Source organism: Atractosteus spatula, chromosome 7 (assembly GCF_055471065.1).
Source record: "Atractosteus spatula isolate fAtrSpa1 chromosome 7, fAtrSpa1.hap1, whole genome shotgun sequence".
Classification (NCBI taxonomy): domain Eukaryota; kingdom Metazoa; phylum Chordata; class Actinopteri; order Semionotiformes; family Lepisosteidae; genus Atractosteus; species Atractosteus spatula.
In genome coordinates this window covers 62,250,573-62,276,998 of record NC_142712.1, presented here as the reverse complement: position 1 = coordinate 62,276,998, position 26,426 = coordinate 62,250,573, and the positions used below count along the sequence as shown (strand labels likewise).

Sequence of the window (26,426 nt, the reverse complement as noted above, 5' to 3'; positions counted from 1 at the left end):
TCTGGCCCAAAATTAATTACCAAGTACCTTTAAAATGAAGTCTCTTACCTTGGAGTTGCGCACTTCCAGTGAAAAGTTCTGTGGAGGAGCACTTGGGACTGAGCATTTAAAAAGCAAACATAAAAAGAAAAGATCAGTCAAAAGACTTCTAACACTGAAGACAAGTTTTAGCTTAAAATAATGCTGTTCTCTGTGTTCAAGCCTAAGATAGTATGTGACAGCAAACATGAAAGCAGGTACTACTTCTTTAGCAGGAGTGTGAATGTCTCACAGTCAATGTCTCATGTGTGCCATTTTGTCAGCTGAATTAAAGCATATAAAGCACGTATAAAGACAGACTTTTTGTGAGCTTGCTGTCTATTGAGTGATGCACTGCAACTTCAACATGTAGAAGGGTTTTATCGATCACCTTTTCATTGAAGTTGCTAATAATTACAAAATAAACGAATACAGTAATACGAAATAAAGAGTTATTATTAAAAGCCAAAAATGCCAAAAAGAGATTCACTGGTGCAAATCGATTTCTTGTCAAAAACCACGTGCAAATCGATTTCTTGTATGACGGAAGAAATATGACATACCCTGAAGCACTGTCTTAAAACAAACAGCTACATCACTCTGACAGCTCCGAGGTGAGCTCTTATTCTTAAATGAAAGGAGGTACTGAAGCTAATGTTGCTAAAGACATTGCAATTCAAACTAGACAGTTTGTCTAGTTGCATGGGATCATTTATAAAGATTAAGCTCATTTTCATGTTAAGTGCATTTTAAAGTACAACTGATAGAGACAAGTGATTTAAAATGCAGAAGTGTTTGATTAGCATCCCACCGCCTGTGATACGTTCATGTCTGCCACAAGACACTATCGCTGAGACTTGACGGCAGCCTCTGGACTAAAAACTGTCACTCCATCATCCTGGTGGGTAAAGCCATCTTATCACTTGACACAAATGAATGGAGAGATTGTGAAGATACCAGGGAGTGTACAGCTCGCTTAGAGTGAAGTAAGTGCCATTTATTATGAAGATCAGGCTGGGACTCTCAATCAAACCGGCAGACATACGAGTGACAGTGATCCATCTTCTCTGTTGTTTTTGTGAATGTAGTGTGAGGTCTGTCAGAAGAGGCAACAATTTATTTCAGAAACCTTTTTTTTATTGCCACTCATGAAACCATTCTACCTGTTTGTTTTCAGCCCATGACTGCCTCTTCTTTCCAGTACCTCTGCAAGATACTTAAACAACCTCCTCCCTAAAGATTGAAGAGGAATGAGCTCGGCCTCCGCATTTGGTTAATATGCTGGGACGTAACTGATAGTATAAGTATATACTATGCACTGCACTAACATCTATATTCTACACCCCCCCCGATTGCTATGCACAGTAACAACAGATTACTGTGGTGGTATTTTCCAGACGCAGCTCGATTTTTCAGACTGGAATCAGACCCCTCACCATCAGATAAGGTCTGGGCCTCGACATCTGCAGTGGACACTCCTGGGCCATGCTTGTTATAGGCCACCACCCGAAAGTTGTACTTGGTGTACTTCTTCAGGCCATTCATGGTGTAGGAGAGACCCCCGACGTCTATGTCCTGATAAAGAGAAGAAATGGAGGAACAATCCATTATTGTTACAATCCAGAGCGCTTTTGCTAAATGCATTCAAATCTTGCACAATTTGATAAAGGTTTTGTGCCATAGTGTGTGCCAAAAAATACTGGATGCTTTGAAGCTGCATGTGAGTTTTTATTCCCTGTTTTAAGAACAGTACAGTTCTTTAAGGTTTATCTGAATTACTGCTGGGTGCGCTAGTCTAACACTTTAAAGCTGTACCAAATGTGTGCAGTGTTAGAGCCCAGCCAGCCTTCTAGAAACAATTGACATTTTTATGTTTGATAGATTTTTTATATTTACTGATACACACACCTGCTGGTTTCCACTCCAGCCGAGCTTAATTACTTAATTGAACCTTAATTGCCAGTTTTTTTCTTACTCAGAAGTTTGGAATCGTTTGCTTCTGCTGGTTTTCCCACATAGAAGGGCACCCACCTCAGCTCCCCTAACACCTAGAGGTGGCGTGACCCCCAGTTGAGTGTCGTGTTGCTGCCATTCTGCCCCAGCAGCCCCACAACAATAATTTAACAACATTATATCAATAATAATACAGCAGAGCAGGAGGAGAAGTGAGAAGCTGCTACACCAATTGAATTAAGGGAAAAGGCAGCAGGCAGCAGCTCTTAAAATACTGAAGGACCACAATCAAGCCTGTGCCAGTTATACAGTAGACTCTGCAAACAGAGTGGAGTGTTTACAAACACGCAGCATGAAAATTCTAATTAATTGCCTGATCAGGTTCAATTCCCTGTGAGCAAGGCTTGTTCACCAACACCATTATTGCTTGTTCCCAACCACATCCCCTGGGTCTGTTAATTTATTCTAAATACTTTTCTTTAAATACATAATATATTAGCAGTTCCCACCCTCCCATAAAAGCAGCCTTGTGAATACTACATCCCTGCACATCCACCTGTGCACACACAGTCAATTACTCACATTAGCTCTATCTTATTTCCCCCTTTTGTTCTGCCCTCCTGGGACAGGAGACATCATTACTTGAATTATCCATGACATTTCATCTATTATCATATTAAAAGGTTTTTAACTCAGAAGAAACCTCCTCTCTTACTGAGGGCTGAGAGGCTCAATGCACATTAGAGGCTGAGGGCGGTGGGTAATGTCATGAACTGGCCAGTCGTTCTCCAGCGGGTCTGAGAAATGCGTCTGGACTGGCCACTGTCTGATGGAGTTCTGCTTGACCACCCTTGTCAAAGCAGACGATAAAAATGTGAGGGAGGGGAGGAGGGAGGGTGACAATGGCTGCCGCTTGGGGAAAAAAATACCTATTTTGCTGGGTGTTACATGAAACATAACGCCATTTTTAGGAAATGTAAAACCAGATGCCACCATGAGAGAAAATTCCAGAGAACCCTGCCATCTTCGTTCCATCTCTTTCTGGTTAGACACTACGTAGCAGGGATGCCAGTCCTAAAGCTCTCAATCAAAAGCAAAACCTTTGCATGCTTATGGAAAGAAGTTCTGTACAGTACTCGGGCTTTTCCTTTTAATACTGCCAACACAAGCAGGGGAGTTCTAGAAGGTACGGTAATATTTTAAAACAGTGCTCGACAACTTGGATCAGCGCTTCACGAGTCAGCAGTGCGAGTAACATTTTCATATATTAAACACTTTCTAATAATATCATTATCGGTCTATTCTCACAATCCAGACCGAATGCAATTCCTGGTTCTGTTCTCATTCTCCAGAACTGTACTGCGCAGCTGAGATGTAAAGAACAAGACTCAAGCACCATTAACTTATTTATTCTCTGCTGAGGGCGACTCAACTGCTTAGGATGTTAGGACTGTACAGATGCAAAACAAAATCAATAATGGTGTAATAAATAATTTAATGGCGAGGCCACTCTTGACCTCTGAGTCACCCTGTTGGTTTCCCTGCTACAGCTGGCCTCTTGCTGCAGATTTTCAAAGCCAAACTGGACTGCGGAAAAACTGTGCAGCTCATTGCTGCAACAGATGTGTGATGTCAGATAACGCCCCCCCCCCCAGAGATGGCAGAGCTGTGCAGATAGGTGCGTTTGATTGAAAGGGCCATGCAAAACTAAAAAGATAACTGACTTTGTGTGTGCACTACTACTTCAGATTTCATCAGAAGTCACCCAAGAGTCCATTTTTATAATTCTTTTTCAATAGTCAAAAGTGTTTTCTAAGTCTAAACATTCCCAAATGTTTAGGCTTTTTAAAAATGCATTTGAACCCAACAGAATAAGTAGGCCTGTTGCATTGGTTGCTACTAGAAACTCATCAGTCTGAGAATAGCATCTTGACAGTAACAGTTTTACCCCCATTAAAACATTTCCCTCCTTTGTCAACAGCCAAACAAACACTGTCAGTAGATTCCAGTTTTGGTTATCTACAGATGCAGCACCTACCACTGTGGACTCCTGTTTTTTTATGAAGATTACTAACAACAGTGGGAAGGCATGGGACTGAGGTCACCCCGTATGTCCGCAGTGCTCCTCCAGAGCAGCACAGCCTCACCTGCTCGCTGTCGGTGCCCTTCTCCATGTAGTAGAGCTTGTAGGCCTGGATCTCGCCGTTGCCCGTGAGAGGCACCTCCCAGCTGACAGCGATGGACGTGGGTGAGGTGGCGATGGCCTGGAGGTTAGGGGCCGGGCCGGGCACTTGCACTGGAAGACAAGGAAACCCAGGGAGCCGGTCGATAAAGCCAAGCCAGCAGGACAGCAGCCACTCGCATGTTGTTTTCAGGAAACCTTCATGAGTTGACTAGTGCACTCTCGTAATGCTGCTTCCATAAAAAACAAAGCAACTTTTGACAAAGTAGCTGAAAACCTAATACCTTATCTACTGCTTTCTACCCCCAAAATCATCTTTACGCACTCTCCTGACTACAGACAGGCTTGAGTGGCCTGGACTATACGATGCCAGTAATGTTGTCATTAGGGTCAGCAAAACACTCCAGAAAGCAGGTGACCTCACTGCTCAATTCATTTTCCATTTTTCTCTTCTTTTGCTGCAGCATTACCACTTGTAATGGACATATTTCCAAACTACACTAACCTATTGCACCTTTGAAAACCTATTGCACCTTTTTAAAAAAATAAAATAAAATAAAATTCCTTACTCTGTACATTAAATTTTAAAGACCTGCATGCTGTGCTTGAGGCGAACACTGGAAATGTTTTTCTTGAGTTGTCTGCAGATCACGTACAGCACTTGAAACAGCAATGCGACAAAAACCTGCTTTTCATTGTAGGCTGCAAAGCCAACAGCTGAATTCTTAAAATCATCACTATATGGAAGAAATCTTCAATACGGCACGTATCAATCTTTGTATCCATCTGGAAACTAATGTTGCATAAGCCAATTTCCTCATCTGTTGATTGATTTCTTACCACTCAGATTATTTGGATCATTTTTCAAAACAAATGAACAGATTGCAACATCACCACACAACAATCCACATTGGGAAGTGTCATGACTTTTGTCAAAGTAAACGACTGTCTTTTTAAAAAATTCTTGGCACATGAAAGCAGTGAAACAAGAAAAAGGATCATGTATGACTTTTTAGGCATTAAGTCTTCTTAAGTGCATCACACAACACCTAATGTACAAATGCATCAAGTGTGCATTAGAGAGATCTGGAGCACACCTGAGATATTGATTCTCCCTGCTGGAGCAATGAACCTGGATCCAGCTCAGTCACCCAGAGCACTGTGAAGACTGTCACCAGGCTGAACAGAGCACTACAGCAGGCTGCTTAAAGCTGGCTGTTTCTGCTTGATTTGAAGACGAATATATGCGCTGTAATTTTTTTTAATTAGACCTGGTTAACAGAGCAGGGAGAATTGAAAACTGGTGCTTTGTGCCTAACAGTTGTTTACTCTGTGGGGTCATGAATCATTACTTTCAATTAACAGCTCGAGTCTCGGCTTGCAATGTCTGCAGTGTCACACTGTGCCGAAGACTGGGGTTGGGTTCCACTTTACCGCAAACAGCAAAGTCAAGAGAAGAGTGTTTCACGTATGGTGTGGTTGGTTCCAGCACCTTTAGTGAAAGGTGGGGCTTTGATTCTCACAATACAACTCTCTTCAGCATGTTTAAGCAGCCTTTTGAGTATTTCACTACCGAATTTTTAAGGTCTCTTTCTGCACAGCCCAACATATGAAAGTATTATTAATTTGACGAACTGTCAATCTGCGCAAGTCATGTTCGTTCAGGTGGAAACCACTTTAACATCAGAACCAGGGATATTACCACAATGTCTTTTATCACATAGCAGAACAGTAATGCAAATGATCTGCTTTTGTGGTGTTGTAAGTCTTGCTACTGATCTTTGATTTTGCTTTGGCTGCAATCTGTATTTTATTTTTATGAGACTGTGCATCTTTCTTTTTTTGTTTTAATTGTGCAGAACAGCTGCTGAAATCTGAGCTTTCTGCCCTTGGTGATTGAAGAATATGAACACAGAAAGCAGGCTTTTCTAGTCCCCTTGATTTTATTTTGCCAATTTGACTTTAAAGGTTTTGGTGTCAAATGCAGAAAAATGTGCAAACCTTCAAAACAAGATAACAGCAGTTTTTGGATTTGCCAAAACTGTATTCATATGTATCCATCCCTGAAGTCCTGTGTAGTTCCAATGTATCACCACACCTCCTGCAATTACTCTTCAGCCTAGAGGTGTGTTTTAGCAGGAATTTCTGGTTGGAAGTGAAGCAATTCAATCAGAAGCAAAACAGCTAAAATATGGTGGGATATTCTGAAAGCTAAAAATGGGAAGTTTAGAAAGAAACAAATTGGCGTAAGCTTGAGAGCTCAGTCCACCTGCTTTCTTGGGAAGGAGCAGGGCTCAGACAGCAGAGACAGTCTCAGAAGGGTGCTGCTGCCGCAGCTGTGTGTGGAACAGCAGGGAACAGGGGACCCAGATCCAGGTGCTTTTCTGGCACCAGGTTGGCTATCTTGCCCTCATTCACAATATCTGAACTCCACAACAGGGCTGTCAGATACCAATGTTCTGACATCACTCATTGGCACCAGACTCCTGCTGGCACCTTTGCACGCTTATGGAAAAATGTTCTGTACAGTACTGGTGCTTTTCCTTTTAATCCTGCCAACACAAGCAGGAGAGTTCTAGTAAGGTATGGCAATATTTTAAAATGGTGCTCGACAAATTGGATCAGCACTCCATGAGTCAGCAGTGCGACTAAAATTTTCATATATTAAGCACTTGCTAATAATATCATTATCGGTCTAATCTCACAATCCAGACCGAATGCAATTCCTGGTTCTGTCCTTATTCTCCAGAACTGTACTGCGCAGTGCCGTGCGCTGAGCCATTGCCAAAGACTCAGGGAGTTGCAGTGCTGACCCAGGAAATACAGGTTTACAAAGCAGGGAAATATGTCAGGGCTTAACAGCAGCCATGGCAGGGGAGAGAGAGACAGCTCTGGAATTCCATAATAACCTGGCAGAACACAAGGAGCCCATGACTGCATGGGGAAATCAGCAACTTAGATGTGTACGAACTATTCCAATATTTTTACTTACTTTATATTTGCCTATTTCTTACACAGTCATGGAATGGTAATGAAGCTTTAACATTTCCAATGAGACCTTTTAACTGCTTACAAATTGTGGTTCCTCCCACACTCATCCTACCTCTGAAGCCAACACACAGAGAGGCAGTCAAGCCTTCTCTGAACCCTGCGGTACTGCAGGAGGCAGCTTTGTGGGAGGGTTAGACTGGACTGCGTGGGACAGACTGATGACACGTGAGAGAAAGAATGAAGGAGTACTGGGACCCAAACAGATAAGCAGATGCGAGAGTTCCAGGGTGTCAAAACATTACCTAGAGAAATGAGGTCAAAGAAACTGGAAGACTGTCAAAAATGTGCCTCCTCTCTCCTTATCTACCAAAGGAAAGGCAGCTTGAGCAGTAAAGTCTACAAGCTGCAGAAAACCTGTATTCTGTAGCCATTGTGCTGCAGTAACCCCAACGCACCATGAAGCCTTCAGGTTTGATGGCAGATTGCCTAGTGGTAATCTCTCCATAAGCAGCTTCGTGGTTGAAAGAAAATTAACCTACATCTAGGGCAGCTATAGCAAATAGTTCCATATTCCTGTGCCCAGAGAGTTAATTTTAACACAACAGTTTTGACAATTTCCTGTCATTTTCTACAGTTTTACAAAACTACAGTTACATTCAAAGGAAGGCAGTGATTTGAGGGTGAAGGCTATAATTGAAAACATCCTTAACATACAGCCTTGCACCTAAAACACCTATCATATATGCATTTGCTACTGGAGGAACTTCAGTTATCTGCAGAGTCAGGATTCATACCTACTTTTCTTCCCGACTTTGAAAAAAATACTTTCTACCTGTAGTTCCCTTTTATTGGCCACCTGAAATGAGATGACATGCTGGGCTAAGCTTCTACATCAGAGCCGTTAAAGCAGTCTGTGGAAAACAGAATAGTCCACAGTATGATCCCCCTGCTTCATGTATACCTTCAGGTACGGTATAGTTTCCACTGATCAGCCCCTTTCACTCCTTCATGGTTTACAGACCAGGCTGTATTTCTGTTCACTTTGAAAAATCTGGACGATTCATGCTTCCAAAAGATTAAGACACTCAATCACTGGAAGGAAGCTTTTTTCTGCTTCCTGGAATCTGGGATGGGCACTTCGAATCCCATTTCTGTCATAGCCTTACGTCCGAGTCAGCCCGGCGTTGCTAAATTAAAACCGTAAAAAAACAAAACGAAATGGGGAAACTCCTGGCTTCCGAAAGCAGAGCTCTGCTTCTTGCTCGGGCTCCAGCAGCGTGACGGACGCGCCGCAGGCGGGGGCCGGGGCCGGGGCGCTACCTTCAGGCTGCGTTGCCACCCTCAGCGGCGCGGAGCTCTCCCCCAGCCCGTTCCGGTTGTGCGCTGCCACGCGGAAGGAGTACTTCGTGTCCGGCATGAGGTTCTGGATGGTGACCTGCAGCTCCCCGGGCCGGGTGGTGTTCTCGATCCGCTCCCTTTCCGAGAAGGAAACAGCAGGTCACCCTCCCGTCGGGGGGCAAAACAACATGGCACCACGGGGCGAATGCCTGCGCGGGCCAGCAGCACGCAGCACGCAGCACGCAGCACGCAGCACGCAGCACGCAGCACGCAGCACGCAGCACGCACTGCTGGTATTTACCCAGCCAGGAGGGTACAGAGCTATTATGGCTAAATCAAATCTGGACAGCAAGCTTGTACAAACAAATTCACTAAGCTCAGGGAAAAGGTATAAATACTCAAAAGATGTGAGTGAAATTAATTAGTTGACATTTGCCACCTTTGACAATTTTTCCCAAGTGTTGTTATAGAGCTCAGTAATCTTGGCTTTCATTCCAGCAGCTTTTAATTGAAGTCTTAATTAACTTAATTTGTTGAATTAAATCTGGTTTCCAAGCTCTTTATAAAGCTACATATTTCAAGTTCATTTTAAACTTTTACAGGCAGCTTGAATTGTCTATTTGAAAGCTGAAAACAGTTTACAAATGTTCAATTAAATAAATTAGTAACTGAGGGTTTCAATTATAATTAATTTGAACAAAAACCAGTAGAGGACCATTGGGAGACCCTGTGGGATATGCACAGACATACAGTACATACGTACAAATTTAATGAACAGTCACCTCACATTCTGCGTCATCTGGGTGCCACCCTGTGAAGAACCAGTCATTGATACTCTGATGGAGTGGCCACAGGTTACAAGGAATGTTATTAACTAAAGAAGGTCATTCAGCCCATCTAACCCACCTACTTGATAGTAGCTAATTTGTGCAAGAAACTCATCCAGCTGTTTCTTGAAGAAAGCCTGAGTATTGGCTTCAACAGCATGGCTGGGCGACTTGTTCCACACACCCGCAACCCTTTGTGTAAAGAAGCGACAGAGGTGCACTGAAACGACTGATGTCACACCCACCTGCTGGTGCCCTCCAGGCTGTAGAAGACAGAATAGGTGATGTCATCTCCGTGGGGCTCAGCGGGTGGGCGCCACGTCAGCTTGATGAAGCGCGTAGAGACCAGCGAGGCCACGACGTCACGGGGCGCGGAGGGGGTGGGGCCGCCGCCGGAGCCTGGCGCTACATGGTCAGTAGTGGCACTGGTCAGTGAGGTGGGAGGGGGTGTTGGGATGGCAACATCTTGGCAAGTGCAGAGAAGTGAGGGGAAAGGAGGAGAAAAAGGGGAGGGCAAGTACAACATCGGGGAAGAGGGAGGGAGGAGGGCCAAAATAACGGAAAAGAAAAACAAAACAAAAACAGAAAAGAAGTAACAAAAAGGAAGCCACAACAGAAATAAAACACAAAATCACGATGGAATCACCACACAGGAAATGAAGGCGAATACAAAAGGGTTATTCAACTGCAGGCTGACATGCAAGCCTACTTGGAGAAAACCAAACAAAAACTATTTGGGGAGGGACATGTCACTGCAGAACCACCGGGAGGATGTTGTATGAGGGGCAGCATTCAACTTTGTAGGCATGGGAACGTTCCAGCTCACTTCACAGAGCTGGCCGGACTTCCAGAGGAACAACTAGATCGTCAGGGCCTCAGATAACACACAGGACCAGCTGGAGTCCCTGACCAGTCTCAGCTCTTGGCCAGTGTGGCCTGTGGCAGGGAGTTCTAGGTAATACTGAGCTCAGGCGGAGTGTAGACAGCAATGCTGAACTGAAACCCCTAATATGGCATGCCTACAAAATACACACATGATATCGCACTGCAGTCAGTTATCGCTGCTCAAAGCAAAGACAGGTTTCCCCGTGATGGAGACGATTTCTCCACCTTCTAGGAACACATTTAGGAAAAAACAAGGAGCATTTCGTTTCAACCGAGAATAATTAGTAGCTTAGCCTTGTGCCCCATATTCTGGGGAGGCTGAGTGGCCGTCTTCCAGATGACTCTGTGGATGAAGCAGACGGGGACTGTAAATGCAAACCAGCTTGCTTGGACCGCAACCCAGGAGAGCTCCAAATGAGATGAAGGTCCAGACGTGCTTTTCTGCCCAGTCTCGCGGGCCGTCCCCAGGTTTTGGGGTACCGGCAGAGCGGAAGAAACTCAACAGACTCATCTTGCATCAGCCACGAAAACTGACAGAGGTGACTCGGATATGACAACCATCAAGCCCAGCTGCCACAGAAAACTGGTTGGTCCATAAGTGAACGGCAACGTATTTAAGACATGAATGAAATGAGACACCTTCATGACTCCCTATTAGTACACATTCTTCTTTTCTGAAAGGAATAGAAAGAGCCCCTACCCACCTGCACTCACCATGCCTACGCACAGATCTAGATCAAACTCAGCAGTAGTATTTTTACTACAGCTTTTTTTTTTTAAGGGAACCCAGCAGACTGAAAAATGATCCCCATGCAGCAGCAAAGAGTAATCCATTATCGTCATTTACAATGAGCAGGGCAGGTACAGAGCTGCTGAGCACAATAATAGAACTGAGGGCTTTGTAAGTCAGCTGTGAAAAGGCCAGCATATTAAGACGAGGTGGTGGTGGGGGGGTGGGGGAAGAAACTCATTGGAACAAAACCAGATGGGAGAAAAAAGCACACATCTCTGCTGTGCAGATATGAAGATCAATATTCCCCATACAGAACAATCCACACCGACGTAAAATAATTAAAGGGCCAGCCAAAACTAACGAAACAGTTTTGTAGTATTTTTACTGGAAATGAATACGGCCAGTGACCTTCACAAATCAAAACACTGAGGGTGGCACAAGAACTGCATAAAATGAGACAAAAACAAAACCCTTTTCTACCAGGGACAAAACAGCATTACTACTGCATCTCCAGCACAGGAAAACTGCATTATTCCATATTCATTGTCCACCTGAGCATTACAAGTACAAGCAGTGGTTAGGGCTCCGGATTCCTTATGGGAAGGTTGCCGAAGGTTTGCATCCCAGGTGAGACACTGCTTTTGTACGGTTGAGCAAGACACTTCACTCCACTAAAATGCCCTTTTTTATGAATGGGTAAAAACCCAAGCTGCTCTGGATAAAATATTATTATAAAATGAATTAAATTAAAAACAAGAAGAATAAAACTTGAAAGTGGGGAGGTGTAACCTGTCAGTCCCTGTAGTTTCATGGTGTTTCCTAAGAGCCCCCTGGACACTATCGATGGGGTGAGGAAACAGACATTCAGGTTCAAAGAAGATGCCAGGTGCCAGGCATTCGACACTGTTACACTGTGGACTTCAGAGACTTCTGTAAGCTCTCTCATCTCATCCTGATATAAATAGATAGGAAAAAAATTATTTTCTCCGCATTAGCAGACGGCGTGACTTATACTGCATTTGAATTCCCTCAAAATAAATTTCCTTCTTAACCTACAGACGGCTTACAAGTGCAGCTAATTTTCTGTTAACACACCAAATTTATATTGATATAAATTCCATTTCTGCGGAGGCCTATTTTCCGTATCAAAGGCTTTTCTTCAATGACACAACCCATTAAGCAGCATTTAAATCATCTATCTGTTTCGGCAATTAAGGGACTCTGGGAGGAAAGTTTGCCAGAGACTGGGCGTTTGCCAGACCAAGGAAAGCTAAATGTATGTAATTTCATCCTTCTCTTTCGGATGATTTAAAGAAGCTTTAAGTGACACATTCACACAAATGGTACACATCCACAGGAGGTTGGTGAGTGAGTATGAATGCAGACACCTACACACTATTCATGGGGAATGCAAACCAGACTCTGCCTGGCAATCATGATTCCCACTCCTCGTTAAGGTTAAGACCCAGATCTCCAAAGCTGCCACTCCACTTCCTGCTCCTCACAGAGCCGCCTTTCCATTTGAAAGCCTAGCCTTCTGGTCTTTAAGATGTCTATACCGTACGTGGGAGGGAAAATAAAAGGAAAAGTCTGCCCTTCAAGCTGCAGGGTTTCCTATGCCTGTGCTATAACAGGCAGCTGCTCGACTGGTCTTGTCAGATTAAGTTTAAAGGATCTGATTTAGGATTACCCTCGCTGAAGATTTTTGGTTGTTTTGGAGAACAAATTGAGAGGCTCGGTGGAAATGAATAAAGCACGCGGGAAGACAAAGCAGAGGCTGAACTTTCTGAGCGGGAGAGGGGATCGTGAAAGCTCACAACACCGTGTGACTAACAGCTGGCATCACGCCACCTGTCCTGTGCCAGATAGGGACAGGGCGCTACCGTGCAGGATGCGTGTTTCTGGATTGAGCACGCACCCATGGCATGAGATCTTACAACGAGCTGAAATAAAATGTTCCCAAGACAGAGGGCTCTTATCTTTCCTCCACGGGGAATTACCTCTCTGAGGCATTTCGGAGTCAGAGTCAAGCAGCTCAAATGATCATCAGCATTACCTGCGGGCTAATTTAAATGCAAATGACAGGAATGCGAATTCTCCTCCTGATCTTCTTCCATTAGAAACCTCCAAGGCTGGAAGACAGAAAGTGCTCTGTGGTCCACCTGAGACAGGAGTTCTGCCTTTACCTGACTGCGAGAAATCAAACTAGCTACAATAATCCTACATTAATGCAGGGGATAACCAGCAAAAGGCAGCTCTTTACAAAGCAGGAGCAGTGAAAGTGGCTCAGCTTAATTGGCCTTCAGAGCTCTTTGATCAGAATAGAAGGGTCCAATTTACACTGGCAGATCTTTTTGGAAAGAAGCTCATTTGAAGACAAAACTTGCTGTTTCTTCCTGGATGTCTCTCCTGCTGCTCCAGCGATACATGTATGCAAGCATAGGGTACAGTAGGGCATGTACAAGTACAAACAACACTTCCACTGCACTTTACTGGTTACTTCTGTTACTCTACAAGAGTACATCTAGGGTTTCATAGCGGTGTTCCAAGTTAAACCTCTGCAGTCATACCACCATGTAAATGGTAGAAAAGGGACAATAAAAAGTAATGAAGAACATTCTCTTATCATTAAAGCAACATCTAAACAGAAATCCTTAATTTACAGAACATGCCACAGATTAGTCTGTGTTGCCTTCATACTATCATCACGACGATGGATGAAAATTTAAAGCTGTCATTTTATGAAACCACCTGCACTGTAACGGATTTTCTGGAGGTTAGGATTTCCTGCAACAAAGGCAGGTGGTTCTTAGACTCGAGAGAGAATGACATATTGGTGTTCTTCAGATGGTTCTTCCCCCACCAAACGATCCTGAAAGAAGAACTACTTGAACTGGAAGCTGTGGTGGCCTCATGGCAGCTATATGACATCTAATGGTGTCTACCCATCTGCCGCCAAGTCCAGTCCAGCAGCAGGGCTGGGCAACAAGCAAGGGGAGCCACGAGATAGGACATCCTCAGGAAACTGACTCCGAAATCCAGACCGCCCAGGAGAACCACCTGGGATCGTTCCTGAAGGGGAATGCCTGGAATGTTTGTTGGGTTCACCTTAGATAAACATCCCAAAGCCCCTAACACGCAAAGAAAACAGGACCATTTCAAAATCAGCACTGCAATAACAAGCTCATCTCCCTCTTTCACAAGCCACCTCTCCGAAAGAAGCCGACAGGCTCTGTGGAAAAGCAGCACCTGGTAAGTAAGGTCTAGCTGACCTTGGGTGCTTGCATCATTATGAGGCTTGAAAACATCCTTTCATACAAACTCCCACCTCTAAGCCGCACTCAGCCCTCTCTCGAGGTCACGGGATAATGAGGATGGAGGGTGAATTATGTAGACTAACACTAATACTATCATAACTGTGTTGGATGAATTCCCAATTTTTCTTCTCTTAAAAAAAATCAATGCAAAGAATGGTTATCAAGGTGACAAATAACAACCATTTGAAAGACAATATGCAAAAGAATAATAGCACTACCTGATATTAATATATAAAAATATGCTTTCCTTTCCACGATGGTTTTCACAGTAAAGTGGATTTTGTTTATTCCAAATTTAATTTTTGTTAGAATAACAATTTTATTGTGGCAGTTGTGTGAGGGTTAATTAATAATATTAGGGGCATATCCTATTGGGCATACTCCCTGTGCCTTTGTCTAGAATATCTTTTCATGTTTGTTGCATATAAGGAATAGTGCAACTAGAACATTTATTCAAGTACTGACACTTTTCTTAGTCATCTTTCACACTGACTGGAAATGCTGCCAAAACCAATCTTACTTATTTGTATTAACTCTTTCCTGCTGGAATTAGTGGTGTACCACAGGGGTCAGAACAAGGTCCACTGTGCTTAATGTAACGCTTGAGTTTTAAACATCATTTAACATAGGAACTCCATTATGGTAATCTGAGCAAAGTAACTTTCTCAAGGGTATGACAATAGCCCTTTATTATTTGAACCCACAACCTTCAAGTCAGGATCCCAGAGCTCCACTCTTCACTGCTTCCTATATTTAGTGATGAAAGGCTATATACAGTATCTGGGGAGAAAGACTCAGAGAGTATCTGTTTAAAGTTCTAGAAGTAAAGGTGCAATGCACACATCACCTTGCAGAAAAGGTTACACTTACAGGGAAAAGATCTTTCTATGAACTAAGATTCCTTCTATGTAAAATCTCCCTCCCCCAGTCAGTACTGTGCACTTCTCTTTCATAAATTTAAACCATCGACACACCAAATCAATTCCTAGGAAGGATCACTTGAAAGGGAGGCTTCCTGTGGTTTTTAGACTTATTTGTGTGATAAGCTACAAAGCTGTGGCAGAGTGATTCTCTGAGCAATTTTAATCACGCTCGTGGTGTGGCTCCTCCATTTGCTACCCTGTGCACGTCTCTTGTGTAGCATTAGTACTGGGTGTTCAGTGGTGCACAACTCAGCTAATGAGTAATTACACTTAAGTTGCTTTTAATGTTGATGAGGCAGCAGACAGCCAGAGAGGCAAAAAAAAATAGAAAAAAATAAACAAGCAAGACTCAGGAAAAGCAAGTAAGTTTACAGCTTAAAGAAAATACAGTGATCCTGTGAGGACAGCAGTATAAGATGGCCCACTTGACAGCCACTAGGCTCAAAGTAAAGATGGAAACTGGCTTCTGGGCATCTATAACTTTGCAGCATTTACACATGTCAAGGAAGTAACATGCAAAAGAGAGCAATGTAAATGCCCAGCAGCAGAAGCTAAGCAGCAGGTACTGAGGCTGTGAGGATAACTCAATTTCCTTAAGAAGGCTCCAATGGTACAGCACCTGTCATCAGCTCCAAAGTGGCTTCTCAGAGACAGAGTGAGGTGAGAAAACTTCAATGTCTTAGCACAAAGGCCATGTTTGTTGCTTTTATTTTTAATCTCCACTGAAAACATCAGCACACAGGCAGACATTCTGAAAAAGCTTTGAATGCAAAGATAATAGCATCTGCTTCGCACAAGAAACAGACAAGAACATTTTTCTTGACAACAAAACAAAAAACAATGTCTCGCTACTGCTGCTGTCCCTATTCACAGTTCCTCGCTGCCACTGTCCTATTGTTAGTACTCGGCATCGGTTGTCTTTTGAACTGACCAATTCCCACTGCTTCTGCAGTGTTCCTCTAGAGAATAAACCTTTCCATTGTACTTTCTCAGCCTGCAACATCTTCCTTTAAATACCTCATCTTTGTGCTCACCTCAAAACACAGCTGAACCCATTAAAAAGACATTAACTTTTAAATCAGTTACTTAATTCACTGCTTTGCCTAGACACGTTTTAGATGTGGAGGCTGAAGACTGAAGTGTAATGAGAGTGTTTGAGTGGAAAATAAAAACAACAGTAATGTGCTGTTTTTCTGCTGTGGCTGTGCTATATTTTATTTTACCGACACGGAAGTAATAACGAGAAACATAAACAATCCTAGGGCTAAACATAACAGGAACTGAACACGCTACAAAAGTTGTAGGCCTCAGTCCAAGCCTGCCCAAGGTTTTCCATGTAGGAAGCCATTTATCTTCAGGCTGCTGACAAGAGCGACAGGACGGGAGGCATCTGAGATCGCACACCCCTCTGATGAAGGGAATTAGCCCCTTCAAAACAAATGAGAGAGAGAAAATGGGGGGTTGTGACAGGAAGGAAAAGGAGGAAAGCTTGATTGGTACAACACTGGCCCTCCTGTCACCGGCACCCCTATAATTAACTTTAAAAGAGTTCTGCCCACAGGCCAAAACTGAAGCCAAGGCCACATCTCTGGTGCCTTCCCTGTTTTTCCACAGCCCCTGTGCCAAAAAAGGCCACGTTCCACAGTTCCCAAGACGACGACAAAAAAAAAAATAAATAAAAAGAAAAGAATTACACCCTGGGTGTGTTAAAAAAATCATCATGGAGCTTTACCGAGTGGATGAGAGATGAATGCACTCAGGGGATAAGGATGTGGAGCAAGTAAAAAGCAACAGTTGCAACAGCCATAAGGTTGAGCATCACTGAAACAATGGTTTCTTTCAGTCCGCTGGGGAAAGCTGTCGTCCTTAGTGCTCCATTGGAGCACTTAATAAAAAACAAAATAAGCCACAACATCAGTCGCTGCATCAAATAAGCAGGGAGACAGTGGTTACTGTGCAAACAGACATTACTATATGACACCCCACTGCCCTGCTTCAGTGTATTTTAAACCGATAACAGCTGCTAAGCAGTGGCTTAAATCCAGGATCTATGCCTTAGATCAGATGGTGCCACAGCTTTCAGTATATGCAGGGAGTCATCCTGATACTTATTAGCCTGTACTCTGTACAAACTTTTTATCACAAAACAAATGTGATCTTGGAGTAGAAAATAAATAATCACACTTTGATTTAAAAAATGGATTGTGCAGCTGGAATGTAAATTTCCCCTGCTTTTAAATATTAAAATTGGACTTTGGAAAAGTAAGGTCAATGAAGACCCTGAAAGAGAACTTTGTTACTGCTGTGTGGTTACTATTTGACTCTTACAGACATGACGTTGCTCTCGTCAAGTTCTGTACAATATCCAGCCCCCACAGAGACTTGATATTTAGCAGAAAGGTAAAACAAAAATCAGGCTTCATCTGCAACCGAAGTTAAAAATATAATACAAATAAACATACAAAAGAACTTAGAATTCCCACTTGACTGTTCTGTTTTGATGCCGAGCTCTCGTGCATTGATGCATGCAGCCTCGATTACCTCTAGGCTATTTTAATCATCATGCCCATTTCATTTTCCTTGTTTTGAAGATGAAAGCAGGTTTTCCAGAGCCACGGGACACTCCTATAAACATATCAGTCAGGGCTGGCAGGTCCATCGCGGAAAGAGCATTACTGAACGGGATTAGCAGCCATCCCAGCATGCCACTGACAGGTGACGTCCTTTGGGTGTCTACAAAAGCCAAGTCCCATCTGCTGATCCCCACGTTGAAACATACAACAGAAAATCATGACCACTGGTCCTCAGGGTCCCAGGCAAAGCAAGCCCTCAAGAAGCCTAATCTCCAGCTCTCCCCACCCCTGGAAGTCTTCAAACGTCGGCTGCCTTGTCCGAATCTTCTCCCAGCATGGGATCAAGGGCAGATTTCTAAAGGTCTGTGTAGCTACAGAGTCCTGCCGCCTTGATTTAGATTATATGTCTTGAAAGCAAATAAATTCTGCAACATATGTGACCACAACTGCTGCTGTAAAGCTTTGAATCAAACGGTACTCATCAGCCATTGTTGAGATACAACTCTTTCTTTACAATAGTTCAGATAATCTCCCACTGATATTAAAAAATCATCGATTTGTCCACACCTTCTTTTCAAAACAACTCAACCATTTCCAAAACATTTCTTCCATCCTGCTCTGTAATCCTTTCTAAAAATATTCCAAATATATATGCATACTGTATATTTACAAATATATATTTGAGTACTGTAACACAGTAACAATAATTCCAAGATTTCATATAGTTCTCTACATCCCAAAGTATCTCAAAAACACTTTACATATCCATCACTGAAGTGCAGCTCCCTCCTGGGTGATATGTGGCAGCACTCTGTGCCAGCAGCTACAGCACACAGTAGACCATGTGGAAGAGAGAAACCAGCATTTTACTATTTTTACTTTACCAAATGAATTTAGGAGGAACATCTACAAAAGACTGTGTAGCCAGGAAACCAGGGCTAAGAGCCCCTACTCTTATGAATTAGGCCATAGGATCTTGGAAGAAGAAGTACTTAGGAACTCCCAATTATAGTTTTACCTGAAAAGCAGCAACACCTACAACACAATGTCACTACTGATGGTTTTCGTAAAATTCTGGTCTTGAGGAAAATGGACCTACTAGTCCACCAACTGCAGCAACAGCCTAGTTTCCTTGCAGGTCTCCTGCCCAACTATTGACCAGTCCCAGCACTGCTTCGCCTCTGAGATCTGACAAACTCAAGCTAAAGGGTGGTAGGACTGCTGATGTATCAACGCATCTCAGCGACGTTCAACAAGACGACACAAAACTTTGTCCTCTGAGGCAAGTAAAGAAAAGACAAATGAGTTTCAATTAAATGAAAGCAGCATGTGTACTCAAAAAGCCTCTTGCTATGTCGAAAACAATCCTTCATATGTTTAATTGGAAAAAATCCTGACCACAAGTCACTTTAGTCTCTCTCTGGTGGCCTTCCTCTGGGCAAGATGTATACAGATTATGCTCCAATGCTAGGTTTCCACTTTAAAACTAAGATATAGTACAGCACTATCCTTCCACATCAGTACAACACACCAAGTGGACCATTTTGTTTAAAAACATCCTTTAAATAATTTTAAGTACAGAACATGGTTAACTTCCCCCCTTCAAAACACAACTGTGCCAGATTTACTTAGCTTTGCACCAAAAGCCAACTTTTCATCTAAAAGGAATTAAAACATCAGTTGTTGTCCCAAGCTCTCCAGTGCTTTTAAATGCCAGCGAGCCTGTTGCTTTACTGTGCTTCCTGTGGTTTCCTGCAGACAGGGTGGTGGAGTGTGTGTTGTGGAGGACGTGTTTGTGTAACCCGCACCAAGCGTTCGCCTTCTCCCCCCAGGTGTGTCGGTGTGCGTCTGTGGGGATGGGGGGGGGGGGGCGAGGGGTCAGCTCAGTGGTGTGTCCAGGAAAAGGAAGCCCAACCTGGGCAGACCTCTGGCTTCCGAGCAGGGCTTTCAAAAAGGCCCCCTGCCGCTCAAATTCAGGAAAGGCAAGGCGCTGTGGTGTGCGGGCTTTCGGCTTCCGTATAGACTAGACCTCAGCAGGGGACAAAAAGGCTGTAGGTAGCAAAGGCATCCTATGGAACCAATGCCACTGTAGCAGGCTTCTAAAATGTATTCAGCTTTCAGAGGGGCTAGAAAACAAAGAATTAAGAAGCTCATACAAAATCAAGGCAACGGACAGGTGAGTATTTTTTCTGTTGGTTGCAAGGTGCCACATTAATTGAACACTGGCCATAATTGCATAGCCCCCCTTTAATTACTGGATGGTCTGGGTGAAATGGCATACGATGAATATTCAGTTCTTAGTGATTCGCTGTCTGGCAAACATCACTGCAAGGATAGTTTTTTTTTAATGATTTAAAATACAAGATGAGATATCCTCTTTCTCTTTTAGTGCGGGACTTATCTGCTACACTTTTAGTGTAATTGGGGTGAAAGGTCAAGAACACTAGCATCATAACCAATTAGCACTGAAAATGAGGAAGGAATCTTGAAATACATTTGGCGTTTTCAAGTAGTAAGAGCAAGTCTCACTGAAGAAGCCTTTCAAATTCCAAATTCCATGGAACTCAATTATATCTCACTTAGCCAGTCCTTTATCTACCTGTATATCATTCCTCACTTACCTCAACATCCGTACTGCCTAGCAAACTGCGCACAGTGCTGATTACCACAGCTCAATGAACCCAGTGTGAACACGCGGCTCTGTACTCTGTACTGGGAGGTCTGTCTTGTCATTTGGGGTGTCATGCAGTCACATAACCAAAAACAGTTTAATCAGATGTGCCTATCTTAATCGAATTTCAATTTTCATCCCTTCAAGGGGCTTCAGAGACGTTTTGTGGTGTGAAAGTCTCATGTTCCACCTAGAAATGAAGGCTCTGGAGTGTACAATGTTCAGCACATGAAGTCCTTTTAATGAATAAGCCTTTTATACTTGTACTTTAATAATACAGCACAATCTAAAATAGACCTGAGATTTTGTTTTTTCATGACCTACATTTACACAAAAGCATAGTGGCTACAGCATTTAACTGCCATAATTCACTGCATCATCAACGCACTTTGGCCAAGATCCAGGAAATAACCACGAATGAAACAATCAGCACGTCAACAAACTCCTCAACATCTATCAGACTGTTCCCATCCAATCACAGTGTCTGCAGGAGGTCCAAGACAAACCCATGATCCTGCAGGATGCAATCATCGCCCGAGTAGTCAGCACAAGCTTTAAAAGGGTTTCTACCATCATGCTCGTGGCAGGAAAAGAGCTGCAATTTGCCGGCATAGCACTGTTCTTTAACTCTAGCTGCAATGCTGTAATTCGCTGGAATGTAATTTCAATTATCGAGACTTCGCTTCAGTTGTCACTTCACTCATTGGCACATCAGTGCCAATGCTTTTCTGAGAGTCATACTTGCTGTATCTGGAAATTAATCTGTGCTTCGAAACGTGCTGTGCCTGGAAGCAATCATGCTTCCTACACTTTCTACACTTCACTGCTCTCAAGCCATTCAGGCCCTGTTCCAGTTTTAGTAAGGTAGGCTTAACAAATAAAAAAAACAAAACAAAGGTGCCTAAACAATATAGTCCATCTCCCACTTGAGGGGGCAACAGCTGCAAAGTCAGGATAATCTCCAAGTAATCAGCTAAGAGCGATGATGAAAACGGGTGGGTTAAACTAATCTCTTTCTAGTTCAAAAAGCTGAAACACCCTTTCACAACCACTCCTCAGACTTGGATATTAATCACATGTGCAGGCAAGACAGATGCCTTCTGTACACTGAACATCAGAAAGGTATGTTAGCCTCTACAAGCTCTACTAAAACTGATACACTAAAAAATATACCACTTGAAACAAACAAAAAGCCTACATACGTACAGCACTTAGAGTGTGCACCAACGCCATTGGGAAGTAGCACTGGGCATGCCACCTCCCCACACACAGGACCTTACTACAATTGCAGCGTTTAGGACATAGCTTAAAGAGCTAGGATTGGGACTCCTCTGGCATACAGAACAGAATTAAACATTCACAGAGGTCAGGGAGGGAGGCCTGAGACTTGTATGTTACACTGCCTGCCATTGCAACACCTATACAACAGGTGTGCCAGCAGATCAGACTAAACCAAGCCCTGTGTTGGTCAGTGGTTTAGGAAAAAAACAGTAATGGCGTTTCCCAAGCGCAGTGAAGTATGTGGCACAGCAGCAAAGCTGAAAGACCCCCATCTGCCCTTGATCTCCATCGTTCAGCAAGCCTTTTTGTTAAAAAAACAGTAATTAAGACACATTAACAGCAGGTTGAAAAGGCAGTGTTTCTTAATGAACCTCAGTTAGAAATACTGCTCTTTAAATTACTCACACATGTTACTCTTGCCCTAGGAAAAAATGACAATTAATACAGCCAATCTGAAAGATTTTCCACAAGCTATTAATAAGGAGGTAACTGGGACAATGATTAGCCTATTTTTCTCATTACGTGTGATGGAGCACATTTATAGAAATACTCTCTCGTAAGTCATTTTTATTTTTGCTTTCCTACTTTTTTTCTTTGTTGTTCCAGTTCATACAAAAATGGCAATCACAGCAGTGAGCTGAGAGCCTGATGATTTTTTTGTGTGCTTCCAAATTAAAAAAAAAAGGCTTTTTTCGCAGAAACATAATTACCTGCTGCAATGTGTCAGTTCTGTTTCATGTAATCACAACCTGCCAAATGAAGAACGGCTAGGAATAATGGTACCGTCTTTTACCAGTGTCAGAATCTGTCAGATTAGTTTAAAACTGCAAACACCTCAATGGCTTAAATTGCACAAGAACATTCTACAATCTCTCTGCCCAGGAAAATGAAAAGAAGAAACTGAAATGCCTAAAAGCAGGTTTTCTAAAGTGAACATCTAAAAAAAATACATTTGCATTTGATTATATTTCCTTCACTATTGATAATTTAACCTTTTGTATTCCATTCTAAATCACAGCTACCATTTTCTTATTCTTTCAAGGATTATCTTTTGCAGATGGTATGAAACTATACGGACATCATGAGGCCCCCCAACATCAGTACCTTCTGGAAAAAAGAAATGATTGCCAAAGAGACTGGAAGTGCACAGAAGTCTGGAAAGAAAACAGCCTCCTCCAAGTACAAAGAACAACTCTGGGAAGATAAGATCCAGATTTTAAATACCCTAAATGGAGCTGTTGAGCTTGACCCCAAGCTCTCCATTAGCCACACCACACACATCAGCACTAAAAAGAAAGTTTCCTGTTGGAAAGACACAGCATTAACTGTGAGGAGAATTGTGGCAGAAAACAATCCAAACAAATACTGCTTTCTGGAGCGTGTTGTAAAAGCAGATGTTAGGGTCTATCAGGAAAGGCTTCGGTGAAATTTTGTGACACACCATTCACTGCTTAAATCATAATAAAATAGTGATATAATCACTATAAAAAACACATAAAATCGCATAAGCAGACTTCACAAACAGTTAAGGTTTGTAAGCACACACATCACAATGCTAACGGATTCATCTGCTGGCTTTGGTATAAGGGAGTGCGGGAAGTATTTAAGCATATTTTTTAAATAATCAGTAATCTTGGCAGGTTTGGAAAAAATGTGGACCTCTCATGTTTTTCTTGGTTTGAAAAAAGGAAAGAAATGTCAGGTTCTTAAAAGCCTAATGAGAGACACTACCACTGAGGTTAGCATGGCCACCCCGTTATATAATTACTACGTCTAACAAGACTTCATGGACTGCTCTGTTTGCAACCGGATACACTGCACCATCTGTAGCATAAAGGAATACAACGGCCTGAGGAGTTATGCTGAGCAATGCATTTCCTCACATTTGTGCTATAGTTTGGGAGCAGTCCACAAAGACTGCTTTACTTTTTCTGCAACCATCTGAGTCACAAAAATCTGAACTGCTCAAGCCTTGGGTTATATGTATTCTACAGTTCTTCTGACTTATAGGTATAACTATTTACTTTTGCTTTTGCAGGGTCAATAAAACAGTGGTATTTAAGCCCTACAACAGAAGTACAGGGGACAATGTGGTAGCTGAGGCTGCCTTGCGTCCTTCCTGTGCTGTCAGGTAGGATTTTGGTATTGCTAGAAAAAAAAATTTCAACTGGGGTTGGTTCCCATTGAGAGACCATGTTGATCACCAACGCAGTACCAGTTTGGTAAGGCCTTGTGATCTTCTGGGCAGAGTTCAGCCACTCTGAGATCAGCTGCTTGGCAACAAGTGCCAACCGGGCCCTTCAGATTTAAAAATGGCCTGGGCAAGTTGCACGACAGTTGGACTGATCTTCAATCTTCCTCCACCCCCCTACCCCTCCCTCCTTTGGGATGCAACCTATGTTGCAAAAATCATTAAAGGTGTTAAAACATACTTTTTAATTCTGTGATAGACACATGAGAGGAATGAGAAAAGGAGACACATTCTGATTTTATTTCTGGATGTCTGTAAGGGGTACAGGCTTAGCACCTCAAGCTCCAGAGAAAAGAAGCACTTCACAAAGACCACACTGTAGGTGCATAACATTGATTTTAGAGCAAAAGGAGCAAATAAAAAGGACATCACCAAACTAAATGCATTACAGAAAACAATGCTGGCCTATTAAGGAGTGACAAATTAAGACAACAGAAAGGGCAGCTCAAGTACTACTAGCTGGGAGAGGTCCAAGTCCCGGAGGAAAAGGCCAAGGTCTAAGCAAGGACACGTCTTCTCAGCCCTTCCAGATCACCCCACGCTCTTTGTGCCATTTTCCATTACTTACTGCACAGATTGTTACTCTGGTTTTTAATCCGCAGCTCAGCTCCAAGAATGCTAATTTGCCCCCAGCAGGACGAGGAACAACAGAGCAGAGGGAGAGGAGCTTTAAGCACACGCACAAAGGAAAAGACGACGACAACGCAGAGGACACGGCGCTACAAAGCCGGCGGACAGGGCCCTGGAGGTGTGGTGTGCTGGTAGAGCCAGCCGGAGACGACGGCGGGGGTTCTGGGGGTAACTTCCCCCTGCGGGTCCTGCCCATATGATGGCAGAGAGGAACAGGTTGCAGCAACTGGAGGGAAGAGGCTCCAGATGGCACCAGGCGGCTTTTCGGCAAGGACAGTGGGGAAGATCAGTGGAAGACACCCACAATGAAATTCAATTAGTTTGTCAGGAATCAGCCAAGCTTCTCCAAGCACAAGGCTGGACTGGACCACATTCACCCTGGAAGAGAATACCAGGACTTGCACAGCACTGAAGGGCTTAACTTTCCAAAGTTGCAAGGGGTTTACTGAAGAGTGAGGACAGTACATGTATAACGAAAGGCTACAGAGCTCTGTCAGTCAGCCCTCTAGAGGTGAAACTGAAAGGAATGGTGCTGCGTGAATGCAGGGAAGACAGTAAGGGCCTGGTATTCATGTTGTAGGATCTCACAGCTACCCATCAGCTGCAGTGGCTGAGCAAAGGATGCATCAAAACTGAAGAGCTCACATCAAGTATGTACCAGTCCTCCACGCAGGAGTGTAGTGTATTATAAACAGAACAGAACTGGACATCCCAGATCTGCAGTGAAAGTAAACAGAGGATCCTCTAGGTCTCTATTTAACAAACAGACTTTATATTAGCTTCACGCCTGATTACATCTGCATTCGCACCATGTGGAGGGCTGTGCTGAGGTCCTCAGGCCTTTTCTCGTTCTTTGGTAAAAGCAAGAACGAAACACAAACAGACAGGGGAAAAAGCTCCATGGGAATAAAACTAAGTGCAAACAGACACAACAATCTATGGACAGGCAAAAACACATTCATCCCAGTTATCCAATCTTAACATCGAATTCGAGGTTTTATCCTCAAGAAATGTGATGGACTTAATAGGCGATAACCCTAATCTGCCATTATGATATCTATCACAAGTGCATGACAATCAGTTCTTTATACACAAACGTGCTCACCAGAATGAAAGACTGGAAGCTTTTACATTTACATTCCCAGTGTCCACTGCAGGATTCCTCAGTTACACCAGAAAAGCCACTCAAGACACCAGATTAATTTTATGCCACCACAGAGTCTCTCTCCAGGGATCCCAGGTCAACAGACTTCTAAGCAAAACGTCTAATTGTCTAAGCAAACTTCCCACAACCCACTGAACATTTTCAGTAAGTAAACGCTTTCAGTGAGTAAACTGTGGTCAAAACTACACACCGGCGTCCTGTGTTAGGACAGTAAGATTTTGGCTTCGATATGTCACACACCACAAAGAGAACATGAAACAACAAATAATACCTTTTGGCTCTCATGCAATGTATAAGGCACTACATTGAAATGTCCTTGAAATGGTCTATCCATCTGAGCAATTAAGGTAAAATAAATGTTTGTTAAAGCAACTGCTTTTAACCTCTCTTAATATTTCTCGATACTTTATACTCTGTTGTCTATTCAGACCCTTGGCCAATACGTTTTAAACCTGGTATCATCCAGGGACTCTCCTGAGATAATTCTATACACAACAAGCCCTGGATTGCTAATGAAAATCACAAACCACAAAACTTTCCCCCAGGGAAACATTTTTGACCAACGTACAAAACCAAATGGCATAACTAATCTACTACTTTTATTTAAAATGCTGAAGAAATGCATTTTATTCTCCTCATCATCAGAAAGCTGCTTATTCCTACAACTGTACCAGTTCTGTTGATCTAC

At 43.0% G+C, this 26,426-nt stretch overlaps 1 protein-coding gene across 6 annotated transcripts in view; it reads right to left on the bottom strand.

Moving 5' to 3' along the window:
- The window catches only part of neo1b (neogenin 1b), a 198,515-nt gene that overhangs the window by 36,273 nt on the left and 135,816 nt on the right, over positions 1-26,426 (bottom strand). For 5 of the 6 annotated variants that reach the window (XM_088922350.1, XM_088922354.1, XM_088922353.1 and 2 more), the window contains exons 8-12: positions 9,555-9,774; positions 8,465-8,619; positions 4,119-4,267; positions 1,455-1,593; positions 49-98 (exon numbers count right to left, since the gene is read on the bottom strand). In XM_088922350.1, coding sequence (XP_088778476.1) covers positions 49-98; positions 1,455-1,593; positions 4,119-4,267; positions 8,465-8,619; positions 9,555-9,774 — 713 coding nt within the window. The remainder of the gene's footprint in view (positions 1-48; positions 99-1,454; positions 1,594-4,118; positions 4,268-8,464; positions 8,620-9,554; positions 9,775-26,426) is intronic. The other variant, XM_088922352.1, reaches the window with a different exon arrangement.